This window comes from Ochotona princeps, chromosome 26, assembly GCF_030435755.1.
Source record: "Ochotona princeps isolate mOchPri1 chromosome 26, mOchPri1.hap1, whole genome shotgun sequence".
Taxonomy (NCBI): domain Eukaryota; kingdom Metazoa; phylum Chordata; class Mammalia; order Lagomorpha; family Ochotonidae; genus Ochotona; species Ochotona princeps.
The window spans coordinates 28169289-28188506 of record NC_080857.1 but is presented as its reverse complement, the minus strand read 5'-3'; the positions used below and the strand labels follow the sequence as shown (position 1 = coordinate 28188506).

General features: G+C 44.6%; 1 protein-coding gene across 1 annotated transcript; it reads right to left on the bottom strand.

The window, feature by feature from the left end:
• Positions 1-1543: 1543 nt before the first annotated feature.
• On the bottom strand, positions 1544-19134 carry SNAPC1 (small nuclear RNA activating complex polypeptide 1). Its single transcript, XM_004597649.3, has 10 exons — positions 18802-19134; positions 16417-16576; positions 16112-16252; positions 15368-15472; positions 13329-13487; positions 11909-11971; positions 11168-11230; positions 8277-8430; positions 3027-3122; positions 1544-1798 (listed from the first exon to the last, which is right to left on the bottom strand). The coding sequence occupies exons 1-10, from the start codon at positions 18927-18929 to the stop codon at positions 1764-1766; spliced, it is 1104 nt and encodes a 367-aa protein (XP_004597706.2). The 5' UTR covers positions 18930-19134; the 3' UTR covers positions 1544-1763.
• Between the last annotated feature and the right edge of the window lie 84 nt (positions 19135-19218).

The window sequence follows — 19218 nt, the reverse complement described above, 5'->3', positions numbered from 1 at the left end:
TCTGGCCCAGTGTTAATGACTCCTTCTGATCCCTTTGTCATAATGGAGACTATTAGAGGAAACCAATGAAGTGAAAAAATGTAAGCATGTAGAGAAGTATGATATTAGGTTTCTAACAACATAGTTTCAAAAGAAAACGCCCCCACACACCTAAGTCATTAGCTGGCTTGAGAGTCAGACAATCGTCAGCTTTGGCATCAAAGCCACGTACACTCACTTCCTCTCTGAGTATTCCAGTATTCTCAGTCTGCAATGCGAAGTCAATAATACCTAAAGTGGAGGGAGAATTCCATAATCCTTTATGTAAAAAAAGGCATCCATTGTGAATCCCAACACCATACAGGCACTCAAATCATTTCTCTTCTCTTCTCTCTCTGATTCAAAACCTTCTTGGGAGAAGTCTGGATTTTTCAAGTTCAAAATATCAGCTTGTCAGGGTGTTGAGGTTTCCTTGCTCCATAACTGATTACCTCATTGCCACTGGCACAAGTCTGGATGTACCTCACACACAGTGAAGCAATTATGTGCTTTTGGGTCTGAAATGGCTTGGACTGAGCAACTGTGGTACCGGTCAAGACAGTAACACTGATGACAAAAATGCTGGAGGAAAAACATCAGTCCTTTCTTAGTTCCCATGGGTGGGAAAAGTCAGATATACAGAGAGTAGGAGAGACAGAGAGGAAGATCTTCCGTCCAATGATTCACTCCCCAAGTGAGCCGCAATGGATGGTGTGAGCCGCAATGGATGGTGCGCGCCGATCCGAAGCCGGGAACCAGGAACCTCTTTCCAGGTCTCCCATGCGGGTGCAGGGTCCCAAAGCTTTGGGCTGTCCTCAACTGCTTTCCCAGGCCACAAGCAGGGAGATGGATGGGAAGTGGAGCTGTCGGGATTAGAACCGGCACCCATATGGGATCCCGGGGCGTTCAAGGCAAGGACTTTAGCCACTAGGCCACGCCGCTGGGCCCGGCTCCTGTACTTCTTGACGAAGCATGCCATGGGGCCTGGTGCAATAACCTAGTGGCTCAAGTCCTCACCTTGCATGCGCTAGGATCCCGTATGGGCGCCGGTTTGTATCCTAGCTGCTCTACTTCCCATCTAGCTTCCTACTCGTGGCCTGGGGAAGCAGTTGAGGACAACCCAAAGCCTCGAGACCCTGCACCTGCATGGGAGACCCAGAAGAAGCTTCCAGCTCCTGGCTTCGGATTATTCAGCTCTGGCTGTTGTGGCCAGTTTGGGAGTGATCCAGCGAATGGAAGATCTTTGTCTCTCCTTCTCTGTAAATATGATTTTCCAATAAAAATAAATAAGTCTTTTATTTAATTTCCCATTTCAAAAAATAATCTGCAGTTTCCTGGAATACTTTAACACTGGCAAAAAATAGTCTTTTTCTGTCAGAAAGCTCAAACTCAAAATTCCACACCAGGCTGTTTTTATAAATTAAAGACCTGTTTATTATCTGAAAGGCACAGTGACAGAGTGAGAGACAGACAGAGAGAAAGAGACTGACCTTGTATCAGCTTGTTCATTCCCAAATGGTCACACTCAGGGCTGGGTGAGTGAACCATGGATTACGAGATCTATCCGTCCCCCAGGTGCATGGTGGGAGATCAAGTTCTTCAAGTTCTTCATCCATAATCTGCTGTTTCCCAGACACATCAGCAGGGGTAACCAGGACTCGGATCAGCAGTCCACTGATGGTATCTGGGGGTCCCAAGTGTGGCAGAGTGTGCCAACACCAGCTCCCACACATCTGACGGTTTACTCAGTGTTTTCTTTTCCTCTTGGGCACGCGGAACTCTAAAGACATAAAGAGCATGACATGATTATATAAAAAGTGACATTTAAATAATATTTGATATTATGCATTTAAACTACATAAAAGTTTACCTTATAAAATACACTAGAATGCTCTCACAGTAAAGTTTCAATAAGAATTCTTCAGTCTGACATATCATACATGAAGTATCTTTAATAAATTAATAAAAACATGAATTAAAACTATATGCATGGATTCCAAATATTTTGGAATCAAAATGGATACCTTAGAGAACATTTATTTACTTAGGGGACAAAGAAAGAGAGGGAGGGAGGGAAAGAGAGAGGACACAACCAAGTGTTGCCATGTGTTTCTCTCTCTAAATACCCACACAAGGTAAGCACAGGCCAGGCTGAAGCCAGGACCTAGCAACTCAATTCACATTTCCCACAAGGCAGGCAGGCACCTAACTGCTTGAGCCAAGTTTTAACTCTAATTTTCAGCGAATATTTTAAAATCCTCACACAAATTAGCTTTTTCCTTAAAAATGACGGTGCAGTTTAAAAACCTTGCTGCCTCCACTGCAATGGTAAGATCTTAATCTCACAGACATGGTGGGAAATCGACTGAGCAGGATCTCAGACTCCCTGCATCTTTCTAACTTACGATGCTGCTTTTTTACTGTGTCTGACTTCCCTGCAACTGGCAATGACCAACTGTGCCACACCTGAAAAGCACCAGACCACAGCTAAAATGTGGAAAGTGCATTTCCATGAAACCTGAAATGTTAGCCCAAGCATGAGTACCACACATCTGTCTGGTTACCAGAGTAGAGCAAATCCAACATTCCAGAAACAGCCTGAACCTGAAGGTCACCGATCATCACAGAGAAACACAAGCACAGAAACACGAACAGACCCACCAGCGAAAAACAACAGGCGGACGGCAGGAAAAGGGAACAACTCAGAAGAAAGGATTCCTGGGAAGAGAGTGGCAGCTAGGACCGGAAGCAGGGCAAGCCAGTCGGCAGGGTGTGCGTGGGGGTGCATTTCCTCGCAGCGAAAACTGCACAACCCCTCAGGGGAATCCACACCTGTCATTCACACTGTTAATGTGTGAGCATCGTGACTAACGGCACCATCCACCCAGGAAGTCTCCAGTGAGCTAAACTCAAAGGAGCGCTGGGACCCAGGGCAGCGACCAGGATCAGAGCAGGGCCTTGGCCAGCATGCCTGATGGTGTATGTTTTCTCAAAAACTCCCTCTGTACCTTGCTCATTACAAGTTTCATTCTCCTCCTCTTCTTCAATGACAGGCATGCTCAGACGTAAAGATTTATCTTCCTTACGTACACTCCGTTCGTTACCTGAAAATATTACAAGATATTTGGAAGATGATTTTATATGAAAACACAGTATATACCTTTGAGAAGCCTTTAGACAAATGATGTCATCGTTGCAACACAAAAATTGGAAATTTAAACTGATAATTCAAATTGTAATGGTAAACCAAAATATGCATTCTAGAATACACATATTTTCAAAACATTAAATATTCTATCTCAGCTTGAACACAATCTCAGAATATTAAATAAGCAGAAAAAAGAGGACACAAAATTAGCTAAATACAGGAGATAAATGCAGTCTTTATCACACACAACGGGTGCATATGTAGACAACAGAAAATAGTATGTGTGTGATTTCAACTATATCAAATGAATTAATCACGATCTGTAAATTTTAAAGTTGAATTAGAGATAACACTTTTTTTTGGCCATGAAATCTATTTTATTTCTCTAGTCCAAATTTGCCACTGATTTTGTTTCCAAAACACAAGGTTTTCTGTACCTATTTCTGTTCTATGGAGAAACATCCTGTCATACGGACCAAACGCCCTGACTCATCAGGTGCTATGTAGCACACAGTATCCCCAGAGCAACCCTAAAGCTCCACCCACGACTCCTTGTGCGGCAGCTTCTGCACAACATGTCTGCCACCTGACATGTTCATTCATTTGTGTCTTTCTGGTCTTCTTCTGAATGCTAGAATGTATGTGCTACAAGGACATACTTCTGTTTGTTTTGATGATTCAGCTCAGTATCATGGCATGTAAAATGGCCTGGCATATAGTGGAGTCTCAACAAAAACTTACCAAATGACTATATAAGAGTTCAACTATTTTATCACACAGTCTTTCTTAGAGTAAACAAGGCTAATATGTACCAGTCAACATTAAGAGAGTTAGGTTTTTCTTACATTTATGCTTTCTATCTGAACACACAGATGCTGGACACTTCACAGAGTAACAGATTTTCATTTCATAACATTTGGAATAACATTCCAAACACAGAGGCGAGAAAAAAGAAACAGTAAGCCTAGTGGCTAAAGTCCTTGCCTTGCACATTCAGGGATCCCATGTGGGTGCTGGTTCATGTCCCGTAGCTCTGCTTCCCATCCAACTCCCTGCTTGTGGCCTGGGAAAGCAGTCAGGGATGGCCAAAGCCTTGAGACCTTAGACCGCCTGGGAGACCTAGAAGAAGCTCCTGGTACCTGGTTTCAGACTGGCTCAGCACCAACCATTATGGCTACTTGGGGAGTGAACCAGCGGATGGAAGTTCTGTCTCTCCTTCTCTCTGTAAATTTGACTTTGCAATAAAAATAAATAAATCTTAAAAAAAAAAATAAACAGTAACTATATACTTAAATTCAAAAAGTCACAGATTTCCCATTACGTCATGAGAGAAGGAGCCTGCCTTATTTGCAGCCCCCTTTGGCCTAAGTTTGGTGTTTTTCATGTGATCTGTAAGCTAGCCATGTAGCTTTCTAAAACTTTCAACCTACATAGTTATATTTATTGAAGACAAACTATTATTAGTATAATCTATTAAAAAGTATTCATATTTTTTCACAATCTTACAACCATGTCCAGCTATATTAATGCTGGTGACTTTCAAAATCCCTATGAACAATCTTACAGAACTTATCTACCGGTGGATCAGATGAAATTAAATTATTTGCAGAATAAAGTATTCTTGAAAGTTAAACAGAATACATTTGATTATTTTTCTAGTTATAGAGATTAAAAATACACTGTAGGAAGTAAGATACATAAAGAACATAATGTATTTTACTAAGCAGAATTAGAACATTTTTTAAAAAAGTAAATTTTGTATGTCCTATGTGTCACTGAAGAAATAAGAAAAAAACTTGTAAAGAAATGAAAATAAAAACAAAAATATCAAAACCCATGAGATGTAGCAAAAACAGTATTGAAACGGACATTGCCCAGCTGTGGGCAACGGCCTAGGGTTGCTCTGTACCTAGGCAATTGTTAGGGACATTGCCCAGCTGTGGGCAACGGCCTAGGGTTGCTCTGTACCTAGGCAAATGTTACAGTGCTGGGAGAGAAGCAGCTAAACAGCTGGCGGGCATCCTGGACCTGGTTAATGCCAAATCTGTGTCCTGGCATAGTTGCCTAGCCTATGCTATTTTCTTTTTTAAAGATACATTGCGGGGCAGATGTCAGCACACCAACAAACAGGGTCTGGGGACTCATCCATATGTGTGCATGGGCCTGGGTAGACGGGCAGGTACCAGGCTGGCACAGCACACCAACAGAGAACCAGGAAAGGGGAGGACTGTAGATTGCTCAGGGAAGTGGTCTGGAGATGTGTGGGAGGGAAGACCGTTGAGGGAGTATGTGACAGGTGAGAAGTACTTCCAGGGGACTTCCACCAACCTGGCTACAGCACTTACAAGTAAATGAGGGGACTGAGATCCAGTGGTTTAGAGGAGGAAACTGGAGGACATTTTGGGGCCAAACCAATACACCCATCCACATGGGAGACCTGAGCTGGGATTGCTGCAATCAACCACCACCTACTGACACACACAAAAGTCACAGCTAGGGGGCCTGCCTGGCAGGACTCCACCACAGTATATCCAGTGAGTGTTGGGGTAGGGGGCTGACCATGTTAGGCTGGGATAAGACACTAACCAGCTCACAACAGAACTGGGTCTGGAAGCAGATTCTGTGGGGGACCGGGGGCTCACCCCTGTGGGACTGCCATACCAGCTGGTTTGCTTGAGGGCTGGACTGGTGACAGGCTGAGCTAGGCATGACCAGGCAATTCAACAACACTCATGGGTATTGGGTTGAGAAGAGGCCAAGCTGGTCCAGGCTGTATGTAGCACTAGCAGGCACCATCCAAGAACTGTGTGTGGGGTGGGTTGGGCCGCAACATCCACCAGCACACAAAAAACTAACACTGGAAGGCAGACTGCTGGGTAAGGGCCTAGCAGCCACTGGCACATGTGAGATCTGGGTCTGCGAGTACGCCTGCGGGAGAAACTTGAGGAACTCCACTAGTGGCCCATAGCTCTCTGTGGTAAGCATGTGAGTCAGGACTTGGTGTCGGTCAGCCTGGGAAGGGCTACTTCACTTGTCGGCAGGTGTGTGGGTTGGCTCTTTAGGGGGTAGACCATGAAGGGTCAGGCCAACCATAGCATACTGACATGTGTGGAAGCCAGGATGGGAGCAGGCTAGGCAGGGCTAAGCTGCAGCACTCATTAGCGAGTTGGGATTGCTGGCAGGCCAGGCCAAGCCAGGCTGTAGCATCTAATGGCAAAGGGCACACTGGGTGATTGGTTACGCTGGGCTGGGTCAGAACTACAATGGGCATGTGCAAGATCTGTGGCTGGGAGAATGCTTGGGTGGGGAACTAAGGGGACGGCCCTGATGGTGAATGCAACAGCCAGCCAGAAAGTGGCTAGCAAACTGGGCTGGACATGGCTGTAGCATCCTTTGACATGGGTGTGGACTGGGTCTAGGGTATGCCAGACTGGGCTAGTCTCCAGCACCCACTTATGCTTACAAGAGCCATGGTAAGTGTAGGACAGGCTGGGCTAGGTTTCCAGCACCCACTGAACCACGAGAGCTGGGTTTGGGGGTTGGCCAGGGGTGGCTGGGCTGTAGCATCTAACAGTAAGAGCCAGAAATGGGGGTGGGTAGGTTGGGCAAGGCTGCTGTTCCTGTCAGGACATGAGGTAGGCCGGGTCAGGCTGCGCCAAGGACCCACTGGTGTGTACAAGATCTGCCACTGGGAGGTGTCCTGATACAGCAGCTTAGGGAACTCCTCTGTCACAACACAGTCTGGGGGGCTGGGCGCTGGCAGGGCTGAGCTAGGCTGTAGTACCTGCTAGCATGAGCTGGAACTGAGGGCAGGTTGGGCTGACCCAGGCTGCAGCACTGGTGGATGGATGCTGAGGTGAGACTAGCCATGCCAGACTGGGGAGCTCCCACCAGCACATGTGAGACCTGAGATACAGGCAGAGCCCAGCAAGGGAGCTGTGGGGACTCCTGCTGGTGAGCATGAGAGTTGGGACTGGGTGCAGACCAGGCTGGGTAGGGCTACACCACCTTTTGGCCTGCATGTGAGCTGAGTTAGGGGGACAGCCAGGCTAGGCTAAGCAATGATACCCACTGGTGCATGCATGAGCCAGAGTAAGTACAGGCTGGCTAGGCTTCGCTGCAGCATCAGCTGGCAAGTACTGGGAATGGAGGCAAGCCCTGTCAGGCTAGACTCCAGAACCACTTGGAAAGTGCAAAGATACTGAGCTGGAAGTGGGCCTAGCAGGGAAAACAGTGGGCACCTCTTCAGATGGGCTGCAGATCCTACCATAAGCATGAGAACCAGGGCTAGGGGGTGGGCCTGGCTGGACAGACAGTGGCACCCGCCAGCATGAGTATGGGCCGGATAGTGTGGTCAGTTGAGTTGAGCCAGGCTTCAATGCCCATTACATGTATGAGAGCTGAATGAGATGTGGGACAGACTGGTTCAGTTTGCTACACATACCGGCACACACAGGAACCAGGGCTGGGGGCAGGCCTAGTGGGGGCTGTTGGGGGTTGCTCTGACTAGGCTGCAGTTCCCACTGGTATGTGTGAGGGCCAGGTATGGTGGCCAAGGTTAGGCTGGGCTGCAGCATCCATTGGTTTGCATATGAGCTAAGGCTGGGGACAGAACTGACCAGGTGACTGCAGCCACCAGTGAATGCGTATGGGTGATGGACTGAGCCAGACTCCACACTTTTAGGCTCACACAGGAGCCAGGTTGGGGTAGCCTTTGGTGAAGTTTCTTTGGGAACCCCGTTCCCCAACTGGATCACTGGACTCCAAACTCCAACCATGGTGAAAATCACAGGCTATGTAGTCTGACCGTGGAGTGCATCTGCCAAGAATCGTGTCTCCTTGGGTGCTGAGGCCTGTGTGAAGGACAGTATACCCAGATGCTCATGGGGGACATGGCAACCAGTTCATTGAGGCCTACAGCAGACATCAAGTACCATGGAGGGCAGAATGAATTAGACAGCTCTCCTGGACAAGTATCTCAATGTCCTAAAACAAGTCTGTCATTGCTAATTAAGCAACCCAGATGCAGGGTAGAGAGAACAAGACCCGCCGTCCTGGGCTGAGTCCCCGCCATCCTGTGCTGAGTCACGGGAAGACCTTCAGGACTTACCTTTGCTCCTAGAGGACACCTTCTTCCTTCCTGCTGACTTCAAGGTTTCTTTCCTTCTTTTTCTCTTAACTGCTTCGTTTTGTCCTTTATTAGATGCAGAATCAGAGTCAGAAGAGTCAAGCCTGACTTGTCGATGCCTTCTTGATTTGGAAGCCTTAGAGTTAAAATCCAATTAGCCACATGAATTATAAATGAACCCAACAGGTAAGACAGAAAAAAGCAAACTACATAAAGATGAGGAAATACAATATTTTGGTAAATTTGTATTGTTACTAAAGATGGAATCTACTTTAGAATTGCTTAAACATGAGGGTCCTTCAAAAGAAATCTGTGGAAAATAGAATTGAGAGAAGTTTACGGGCTATCATTGTGGTTTAGCTGGCTAAGCCAACAGCGGCAACATTGGCATCCCATATGGGTGCTGGTTCAAATACCAGCTGCTCCACTTCTGATCCAGTGCCCTGCCGTACGCTTGGGAAAGCAGTGGAAAACGTCCGAAGAGCTTAGGTCCCTGCCACACACGAGTAACCTGGATGGAGTTCCAGGCTCCCAGCATTGTACATAACGCAGATTTGGGTAGTGATCCAGCAGATGAAAAAACCTCTCTTACAAATAAATAAACCTTTAAAAAATTTTGTACACTGGAATTACAGGCAGGTTTTCACACACATTTTTCATGAACTTTTTTGAGAATCTCTCAGATTAGAAAGGAGAAATGCTCTTTCCATGGAAGGCTAAACCCGGAAATGAGCAGCACTTGAAGGTGGTGAAAGTCTCATGAATGGTGACAAACGAGGTCAGTCCTCACGAGGTTGCTGTCTGAGCTAAGGCAGGAAGGACAGTTTAGCTGCATCAGTGAATTCATTTCCTGAAGCCAAGTTTTCAGTTAACGCCACGCAGGCAGAACAGTGTTCAGAATTGTTAATAAGCAGTCATCCAGTACCACCTCTGCCTCAATAAAAGGGAAACCCATAACCATGCAAAAAGGCATACATAACAATTTATAGGCATTTGTAACTTATAATGATTTAATGACTGAAATGTTTCATAATATGAAGACTACCATATTGAGCATCAATTTACATCACATTGTATGTATGAAAGAAGTTCTTGCTTAAATGACTTTGGGATAATTTACTGATCATTTACTGTTCATTCAACAGTATTTTGTAACTCAGTTTATTGGGGTACAGTAAAAAACCCTCAACAAATCTAGTTACTTCTTAATTTATTAATTTTTATTTCTACAACACAGAATAAACATTCTGAGATTTGTGAAAAACAGAAAAAATGTGATCACACATTAATCTGTGTGTTTTTTTCTTTTCTGAACTCCACAAAAAAAACTGGAGAAGAAAAAAAATGCATAAACCCAGAAAGGCAGAGATAAGAGGATACAGCACAAGTGTAAACACCACAAAATTCTGGAGGTCAGGAGGTGGCCCAGTGAGCATAGCACAGGATGGAGGTGGCTAAAACCTAGCCACCTGCACAGAGGAAGCCTGGCAGGAAGGCTGGGCGGTGGGGTGTGTGGTGACCCAGAACCTCCCGCTGGCACCCTCTGCAGGCTCCCACAGCACCTGCGGACCAGCTTTCCCCGCACCCTCCTCTCCCAGACACGGGAGCACCAAGCTGCTCCCTGGCAACACGAACAGCCAAGAACACAGAATGTGGGGTTCCAACAGCTGTGTCTTCTTGAGGCTACTTTTAAATAAGGAAAGACATCTGACGCTTTTTAATCCTTTTGGGAAAAAGACAGTAAAATTAGAGATCCAAAGAAACAGAAGGAAAGGAACTCTAAAGAAACGAGAGAAAATTTTAGAAAACTGTCATTAATATATTTAAGAGAAATGATACTGTTTTCCTGCAAGGGGCAGCAGGAGAATACATTTCTTTGAATAAAGAAGGGAAACATTTAGAGAAGAAGAAACTCTTAGAAATGAAAAATGTTACTAGAAGTTTTAAAATATAATTGTTCATAGAAGGTTAAGTTTAAGCAACCCCCATGAAAAGAGGAAAACAGACATCAATTAAAAATACAATAAAAAAAAAAAGGAAAATGAAAGGAAAAATAAACAAAGTTCAAGGCAACAACAACAAAAAAATGCAGGGAAGGGGCCCAGCACAGTAGCCTAGTGGCTAAAGTTCTCGCCTTGCACATGCTGGGATCCTATACGGGCACTGGTTCAAGTCCTGGCTGCTCCACTTCCCATCCTGCTCCCTGCTTGTGGCCTGGGAAAGCAGCTGAGGACGGCCCAAAGCCTTGGGACCCTGCACCCATGCGGGAGACCTGGAAGAAGCTCCTGGTTTGACTGGCTCAGCTCTGGCCACTGTGGTCACGTAGGGAGGGAACCGGCAGATGGAAGATCTTTCTCTCTGTATTTCCCTTTCTCTGTGTATCTGCCTCTCCAATAAAACCACCTGAGTCTTTTAAAAAAATGCAGGAAAGAATAAACAACAAAAAATTGCCTAGGATGAGATATTAGGAAATTTGTCAGGAATGCCAAGCCAGTTGAACAAAAACAAACTTACACCAAGTTACATTACCATGAAATTTCAGAACCCGAGCTATAATGAGAAACATCAAAACATTCCAAAACGAGGACTAACAGAAGTAAGAAGAAAACAATGAAAATGGTGTCAAAACGTCAGATAAGTACCAACAACAATAGCTAAAAGAGAAAAGCTGGAAGTGGGTGCATCATGATGTTCAGGACACAGGAAGGCAAGCAGCAGAGCAGGGATGGGGCTGGCCGTCAGAAGCTCTAGGGTATTTGGGTTTTGTTTTTTTTTTTAAGCTTTATACACACATTACTTTGTTGAAAAACTAAAATATTACTGAACAAGCACCCAGAGAATTTCCAAGTTACCTTACTGCAGAGATAACTTACCTGAACAACAAATGAAAAGGCCCTGGACTTGATTTTTGCTAATGATTTTGCCCTTTCACATCCCTGGAAGTAAAAGAAACAGGAGGGGGAGAAGGTAAGTCACACAACCCTCAGGTGAAATCAGCAACAGCTAAGGATCTGTTAGCAACAGTGCAATCCGCACCAGAAGGCAGGGGAACAGTGACTGGTTCCAGACACGACATTTTCTGGCAGATAGAGCAGCTGCCAATGACATCATCCTCCCAGCTCCTGCTGATTTTCATTCAAGACTAAAAAGGATAACAGGGATGAAATCTTGTGATCTGGCAGACGCCTTGATTGTCACTCTTATCTGCCTTTGCCCAAAGATGCTCCCGTTCCCACCCACCAAGGCGTTGCAGACTGGAGGCAGGGAGCATACACAGAAGCCTGGGGTCCACGATGGTCAAAGATGCGCGTATCACAAGAGCCTGATCTTGCTTCTCAAAGACCAGAGGGGACCTGGCAGCATCACCTTTACCTTTTCTGGCTGGAAAACATTGACATTCGCACCCCAACCCATCCCGGATGTGATCCTTCATGGGCTTCCAGGAAAGAACACGTGAGCTTTTGAAGAGCCCAGGGCTCTGAATTTCCCATGAGATTCATTATGATGCTAGCTAGGGCCGTAATATTTACTATGTAGCCTCCCTGGTACATATAAAGTGACAAGAAGTTACACAAGCATGTGCCCCACAAGCAACCACAGCAGGGTTTGCTGACCTCTGATTCTTGCGAATGCTCCTGCCTCTTTTCTTCTCCATCTTTTGTTTTTAGGGGAGGATTCTGAAAGAGCAAAAATGTTTTATACATACACATACCACACAGATACTTTTCAAGTCATTGCAAATCAATTTTAGAAAAGTGAGAATTTCTTTTAATACTGAAAAGCATGCACCATGCCTATGCAGCAAGGGTCCCCATCCACATTCAGATCAGACCTAAAATCCAGGAACACAATATATAAAGCCTCCTAACTAATGAAGACTAGTTTGTAATACATTTGTACTAAAAAGTTGGTTATTTTACTTTCCTAAAGTTTTTAACAGTTTTAATCATGTCTAATGAACACTTTGCTAAAGAAATACATGTTTTTACATTAAATGCCTATTTGTACCACTTAGAGGAATTTGATCATTTAAAATATGCTCTTATTTAAATGTAGCAGAATCAAATTATTTCCTAGTGCCTAAAACTCTCATCACCTGTCAATTTCCTTGTTTCTCTTTCTGAAACAATGAGTCAGCTGTAAGAGAGCCAAAAGTGGCAGCAAAGCTTCCTGAAATATATACTATCAACTGAGTAATGTGGAAACTGACACAGTATCAGACAGGATGAACACTGAAAAATGATATCCTTCACTTTCATTTCTTCCAGCAAGTACACACCAACATAAGATGTAAGAAATTCAGGTTTCCAGAGTGAAAATGTCTCCAGCTTAAAAGGCTAGCGTGGAGTACAGACGGTCCTCCTCAACACACGTGAATCAGAAAACTAAACTGAAAATTCATGTTGATGCAAATGGACAAACCATGGAAGACAGGGACTCTGGGAAACAGAAGTGTGTGCCCTGTCTGTGAGGGAGTGACCACAGACAGGAAACCGATCAATACTACAGGTCCAGCTCCTTCTGATTTGCAGAAAAAGTTGGTTGTCTACAATTTTAGGTGAAGTTCAGAAATATTTAAATATTGGTAACTAATTCAAAATTTTAAAACGATGTTAAGAACAACACTGTGCGATTATAAGAACTGGTCTAAGGACTGCCAGAACACAACCTCAGGAAGACGAATTATAAAGGTGCTAATCAACTTGTGGCATAACAGACTGAATGATTTAGTTCTCTATAAAAACACAGGGACAGGCATTTTACTTAGCAGGTTAGCTGCCTCCACTCCACATGGACGAGCCTGGCCCGGTCCTGCCACTGCAGGCGTTTAGGGGAGTGGGCCAGTGGGCAGAAGCATTCGCTCTCGCTCTCTCATGCATTCCTTAAACAGTCCATGTGAATTCCAACTTTAAAGTTACCAGGCATCACAGAGCTAGAAGAGCAGCCACGCAGCAATACGGCCCACAACCCCGTCGCTCACATCCACACGTTATTGGAATATGAGAGGAGGCATGGAATACAGCAGGGCCTTACCTTTCTGTCTTCTTGCCACTGCTGATGCTCCAAAACTATGTTCTTAATCGAGTCAAAAAAATCATCTTTTATCAAGCTCAGGGCTTTGTCGGGCTTGGACTTATCAGCTGAAATTTTCTGCTTCATCTTTTGATAATGATCGTGAACATTCAGCATTTCCTATTGTTGAAAGAGCAGTCTTTTATTTCAATTCTTAGAGAGAAAAAGGTTAAAATCAGCACAAACTACAACCAGCTCCCTAGGTGACTATGAGCTGATAAGGATCGCGACTCTACAGTATACTGAAACCAGCACAGCCCTGCAAGCAAAGAAGTGCAACGGTGTAGGGAGAGGACTCCTTTTCAGAGCTAGAGTCTAATTCAACCCAACAGATATGAAAAGGTATGTTACTATGGGGAAATCCTGGAGTGAGGGTAACAACTATATTCTAGGTAAAAGGAAAGTCATTGTACTATAATATACCAGTGCTTATCACTACTGAAAACTATTATTACAATAAATATTGTCACATTATAAACATTTGCATAGCTTTCTATACTTCGCAGGAAATTCTTACAAAATACTGTCATCCAGTCCTCCACAGATGTCCAAAGTCAATATGCCTGTCCCACAAGTTCCAGCACTATTTGAATAATAATATTCAGGAGCAAAAGAAATAGAAGATGGTTGATGATACTAACACTATTCATGGTGTCATCTATTATTAAACAGGTCTTCCCCTGTCAGAGACATCCAACCAAAGAGGCAAATACAGGAAAAAAATGTGAAATAGTCTTACCCACTTTCCTGTAGCCCTTGAATCTTTGTGCCCTAATTAACGTAAAGATTGTCAAAAATAAAGAAAAAAAAAGGGAAAAAAAATCTTTGCTCAGGGCCCAGCGCGATGGCCTAGAGGCTAAAGTCCTGGCCTTGAATGCACCGGGATTCCATATGGGCGCCGGTTCCAATCCTGGCAGCTCCACTTCCCTTCCAGCTCCCTGCTGGTGGCCTGGGAAAGCAGCTGTGGATGGCCCAAAGCCTTGGGACCCTGCACCCATGTGGGAGACCTGGAAGAGGTTCCTGGCCTCCAATCAGTTTAACTTTGGCTGTTGCAGCCACTTGGGGAGTGATCAGTGGACAGAAGATCTTCCTATCTGTCTCTTTTCCTCTCTGTATATCTGACTTTCCAATAAAAATAATTAAATCTTTAAAAAAAAAAATCATTTTGCCACCTGAATTAAAAGCATCATCGATACAACTGACCAGTTAGTACTCAAACATGATCAAAGATGACATGGGAAAAAAACTACTTATGGTTGGGGATTAAAAAGTAGTAATATTTATAAGGGTTTGCTGTGTGCCATATGTCATACTCATGATTCATACATCACCTCTTTCAATTCTCATGACAACTGGTCAAAATAAAGATTAGAATGTTAATACTAATGAAAGAAAAACTAAGCCCCAAGGAGCTGAAAAAGCACTAGGTCCTCCTCCTCCACCTGCCCGATGCAGGCCACTGCAGTGTCACCGCGCAGGGTCAGGCTGTTCTCCTGCAGTGGGGTTTTTGTTCTAATTTCAGCACGATGCTTCCCCACTCAAAAGTCTTACACTGCTCATCTGTGCAAGGAAGACTGTTCTCAATAGTAAACAAGACCCAAGTAAGGACCAAAAAATATTAGATGTAAAACTCTTTTAAAATCTACTCCTGATTTTAGATGTTTATTTTACACTCAAGAAATAAATGCATACTATTTAAAAACTCAAAGCCATGCTAAAAAACTCCTATTCTACGACCTCTCTCATCAAATGTCAATATTGCTTTTAGTATTTGAAGTACCTATAAGTCTAAATTTAGTTTTTTACAACTTACTGTTTCTGTTTCAAGATTTATACATTTAGGATCTTTTAATACAATCAGGATGCTCTAATACTGTAAAGGAAAACCACTCTGTAATTTGTTATATTAGACAAATCATCAGCATACTGCAGAACCTCTCAATACACAGTGGGCATTCAGATATTTCTGTAAAAATCTCAAGAGCACAAAAGAAATTTACCTCTAGCACATCAGAAGTGATAAGTTTCATTACACGGTCAGCTGTATCCTTAAATTCTTCTGTAACTTCCGTTCGCTGAATTTTTTTTTTCATTCTGTATGACAGCTATGGGACAATACTTTCAAAATGCATGCTTCAAAGGATATTTTTTTTTAAGTAGTAAATTACAACTAAACCATAAAAACTGTTAGCAAACACAGATAAAACATAAACAGTTTTATACATTTCCCAAACACTATGAAACTTTTAACTACTCCTCTAGATGCCAGGCCACAACTAACAAATTCAGGTAAGTTTCCAAGGAGTTCCAGGCTCAGCCAGCCAATGGCAGAACCAGAACTAGGGCTCTTCCTGTCCAGTGTCAATGATCACAAGACTGAAGAAATAACAGATTTCATTAATACTTCCAACCTCCCATCAACTGACACTTTGAACTCCCTGGTCCCACCTCAGGGCTTCTCTGATGTTGGGATAAAGGCTTGAGTAAATACAGAAGATGCCAAATCTAATCTCTCACAGCTATTTGCTTAGTATTTGACAGCCAAAAAACACACTGCTTTGAATGTAGATACTGCATTTTGCATACAGGAAAAAGCCCAACCACAAAACCTTTCTCCTCGCATCTTGAGGCTGTGAGCAGTGAACACCACAATCTAGTTTGTATTTTTCTGGAGAGTGACCTGTTTAATGGGAAATGAAACAAAGCTGCTCATTCTGAATGTACAATTATTTCAGGCAACATACCAATTTGGGCATTGCCGTAAAGTGAAATGCTTTCTCTAGTCGTAGTTTCTGAAAAATGTAGGCAGCATCAAGATGTTGTGCATTTATCAAATCTTGCTGAAACTTTAAAACTTCATCCCAATCCTTCAGGGCAACTCTGATCTGCAAGCAGGAAGAAGTTAACAAAAACAACAATAAAAAATACAGGAAATGTAAATGTTTTCCCACAAACGTAATATAAAATGTTAGCATTTTTAAAATCAACTTAAACTGAAAATACGGTATTTCACACTACTGCTGGGAAAAACACCTGAAGAAATAACGACCTTTTGTTTTGGCTGGCACAGTTGGGTGTTATAGAGTCCGTAGAGCAGATATAAGCCACCAACCCGGATCTGGAAAGTGTGTGGAGGTAAAAAGAATCGCCAAGCCAATGCCAAAGCTTCCTTTGTAAATGTGTTCTTCTCTAAATTTCTCATTTTGCCACTAGAAAAGAAAAAGAAAATGTGGTATGATTAGTTAAGTCATGAATTACAGTCAGAACAGGTATTAAAAAAAAACAGGTATTAAAAAAAATTCCATGGATAAATGGAACAAAAAGATACTTGGATGCAAAAGCAACTGTGGAATCTACAAGTCTTGTGCCCGGCGCGGTGGCCTAACGGCTGAAGACCCTGCCTTGAATGCACCAGGATCCCATATGGGCACCGGTTCTAATCCAGACAGCCCTGCTTCCCATCTAGCTCCCTGCTTGAGGCCTGGGAAAGCAGTCAAGGACGGCCCAAGGCCTTGGGTCCCTGCACCCATGTGGGAGACCTGGAAAAAGTTCCTGGCTCCTGGCTTCGGATCGGCACAGCACCACTGTGGCCACTTGGGGAGTGAATCATTGGATGGAAGATCTTCCTCTCTGTCTCTTCTCCTCTCTGTATATCTTATCTAACTTTGCAATAAAAATAAATAAATCTTTGCAAAAAAAAAAAAAAAGGAAATCTACAGTTTTTCCCCACTTGAGTTCCCTGAAGATCTTTTGGATTTATGTAAATAACATTAATTTGGCGAACACTCCATCCCTGATCCACTCATGATTGAAGCACTAACAGCTCATTTTCTGCTGTACTTTTTACACGGAGGCACATACGTTTATCAGGTAAATATCTTGTAGCTTTCCAAAACATTATTTTTACTGGGCAGACTGGACAGTAGAAAGTAAGCTATTTCAAAGCACCTACTTAAACAGCCGTGATTACACTACAAACATGGCCTTTACTCTATGATGTCATCCTCCCCAGGACCCAGGGATTTGGACCAAATCCTCTCTGTTCTTGGGAGCCAGAGGACTGGAACATCCTGCAAAACTCATCTCTACCCAGGACGGAGGGCAGGGCGGAAGGACAGAAACCATCGCACTCTCAACCAACCAAATAAGGAGGAAATGTACTTTTGTGGACATAATAATTTAACACTGTTGCTGTCTTAAATTAATAAAAAAATTTGAAAAACAGAGAAAGTAAATATCTTTCTCAAAACTGCATTTTTTTTTAAAGTGACTGCACAACTATTACATGGTACTGGCAGTTTCTACGCAGGATTGGATATTAGTACAGAAAAAAAAAAATCTACATTTAAAATGAAACCTTGGCTAAGATTTCTCCAAGTATTTATCAAGCAAAACTGATTGTTACTCATATATTATAAAAACACAAGCAATCAAGACGTTCATTTCCTAACAGCAGCCTAACCAATGAGGTGATCAGCCTGGCAGCTGGGAAATATAGGCGCTAGCACACCTGGGTGGGGGAGACCGGGCCGAGAGGCCTGGCCATTTGGTCCCCAGATTGTAACCATACTCCCAAACTCCAAAATACCTACACTGCAGTTGTGGTGACCTTGAAAACAATGTCTACAGACACTTGGCTACTCACCCCGTGGCCCCACTATTTTCTCATTGTAGGTTTTCCCTATTAGGAAAAAATCAATGTAGCACTAGAAGCAATTTGCCGACACACTGCTTTTCACTACAAGTGGTACTGAGACAGAAGATACAATGTTTTTTATGTCTTTGACTGGTACCTTCCGATATCTAACTCACCTAGCACACTGCACAATGACCGGAAAAAACTTTCCTATTCTACTTAGCATGACAGTTTCAACTACAAAGTCTTATTCATTCATTCATTCATTCAGACTTCTCAAGTTATACACGCTGCACTAACGCAAGTAACAGTCCCTTACCCCTACAAGGCTCAGTCTAGATGAGGGACAATAAGGACACAAGCCCGCACGGTGATGGGCACTAAGGCAGGTACCTCCACTAAGCGGCACCGCCACTGCGCGCTGTCACTGTTTCCCTTGGACCGGTCAGTCCAGGCAGGTGACCTGTGGGAGGGCACAAGTCAGCGGACCATCCCTCGGACTCCGCATCTGGGCTCTTACGGTCCTCCTCACCCCGCAACCCCACTGAAACTCGGGAGGCGAGAGCAGATGGGACGGGACACCTCAGTCCACACGGGTGGACGCTGAGCGCGGGCCTGGCGAGGAGGAGGACCCTGAGGCGAGGGCGCACGCAGGGAGGTGGACCGGGAGCTCCAGGCTGGGGAAAGCCGGGAGGACCACAGCAGAGACGGGGCGAGACAGCGCACGTCCGGAGGACACTGCCCGAGGGCGCAGAGACCGGGACGGCGAGCTGCGTGCGGCGCCCCCCACGCACTCACGAGAAGATGGTCCCGAACTTCATGTTCCTCCAGAGCTCCGCGAAGCCCGCGAAGCGCACGCCGTCCAGCTCCTGGAAGCGGCTCAGCAGAGTCTCGTAGTCGGTCTGCAGGCCCGGCGGAGTGCCCATGGCTCCAGAGCAGCCTGTCCACCGAGGGGCAGCGCCAGGTTGTCGCTCAGGACACCGAAACACCCACCCCGTCCCTGCGGCGTGACGCAACGCGCTCCGGAAAGCAGAATGGCCCTTAGCCACGCCTTCTTCCGGGCTAGGGCCTGCGGTCGCCTAGGAAACCGTGTCCTCAGCCCCACCCTCTGCGGCGTGACGCAACGCGCTCCAGAGCGCCCCGACGCCTTTCGCCTTGCCTTTATCCCGTCAGTGTTGGCGGTCTCCTAGGAAACCGTGCACACAGCTCGCCCTC

Bases quoted from the DNA above. Each gene is read 5' to 3' on its own strand.
- SNAPC1 (XM_004597649.3), bottom strand. From the start codon at position 18,929: ATGGGCACTCCGCCGGGCCTGCAGACCGACTACGAGACTCTGCTGAGC. The intron at 8,431-11,167 runs GTAAGTTATCTC...TTTAACTCTAAG, and splicing joins CCTTTTCATTTGTTGTTCAG to GCTTCCAAATCAAGAAGGCA. The intron at 1,799-3,026 runs GTACAGAGGGAG...TTATGTCTTTAG, and splicing joins TGAAACTTGTAATGAGCAAG to AGTTCCGCGTGCCCAAGAGG.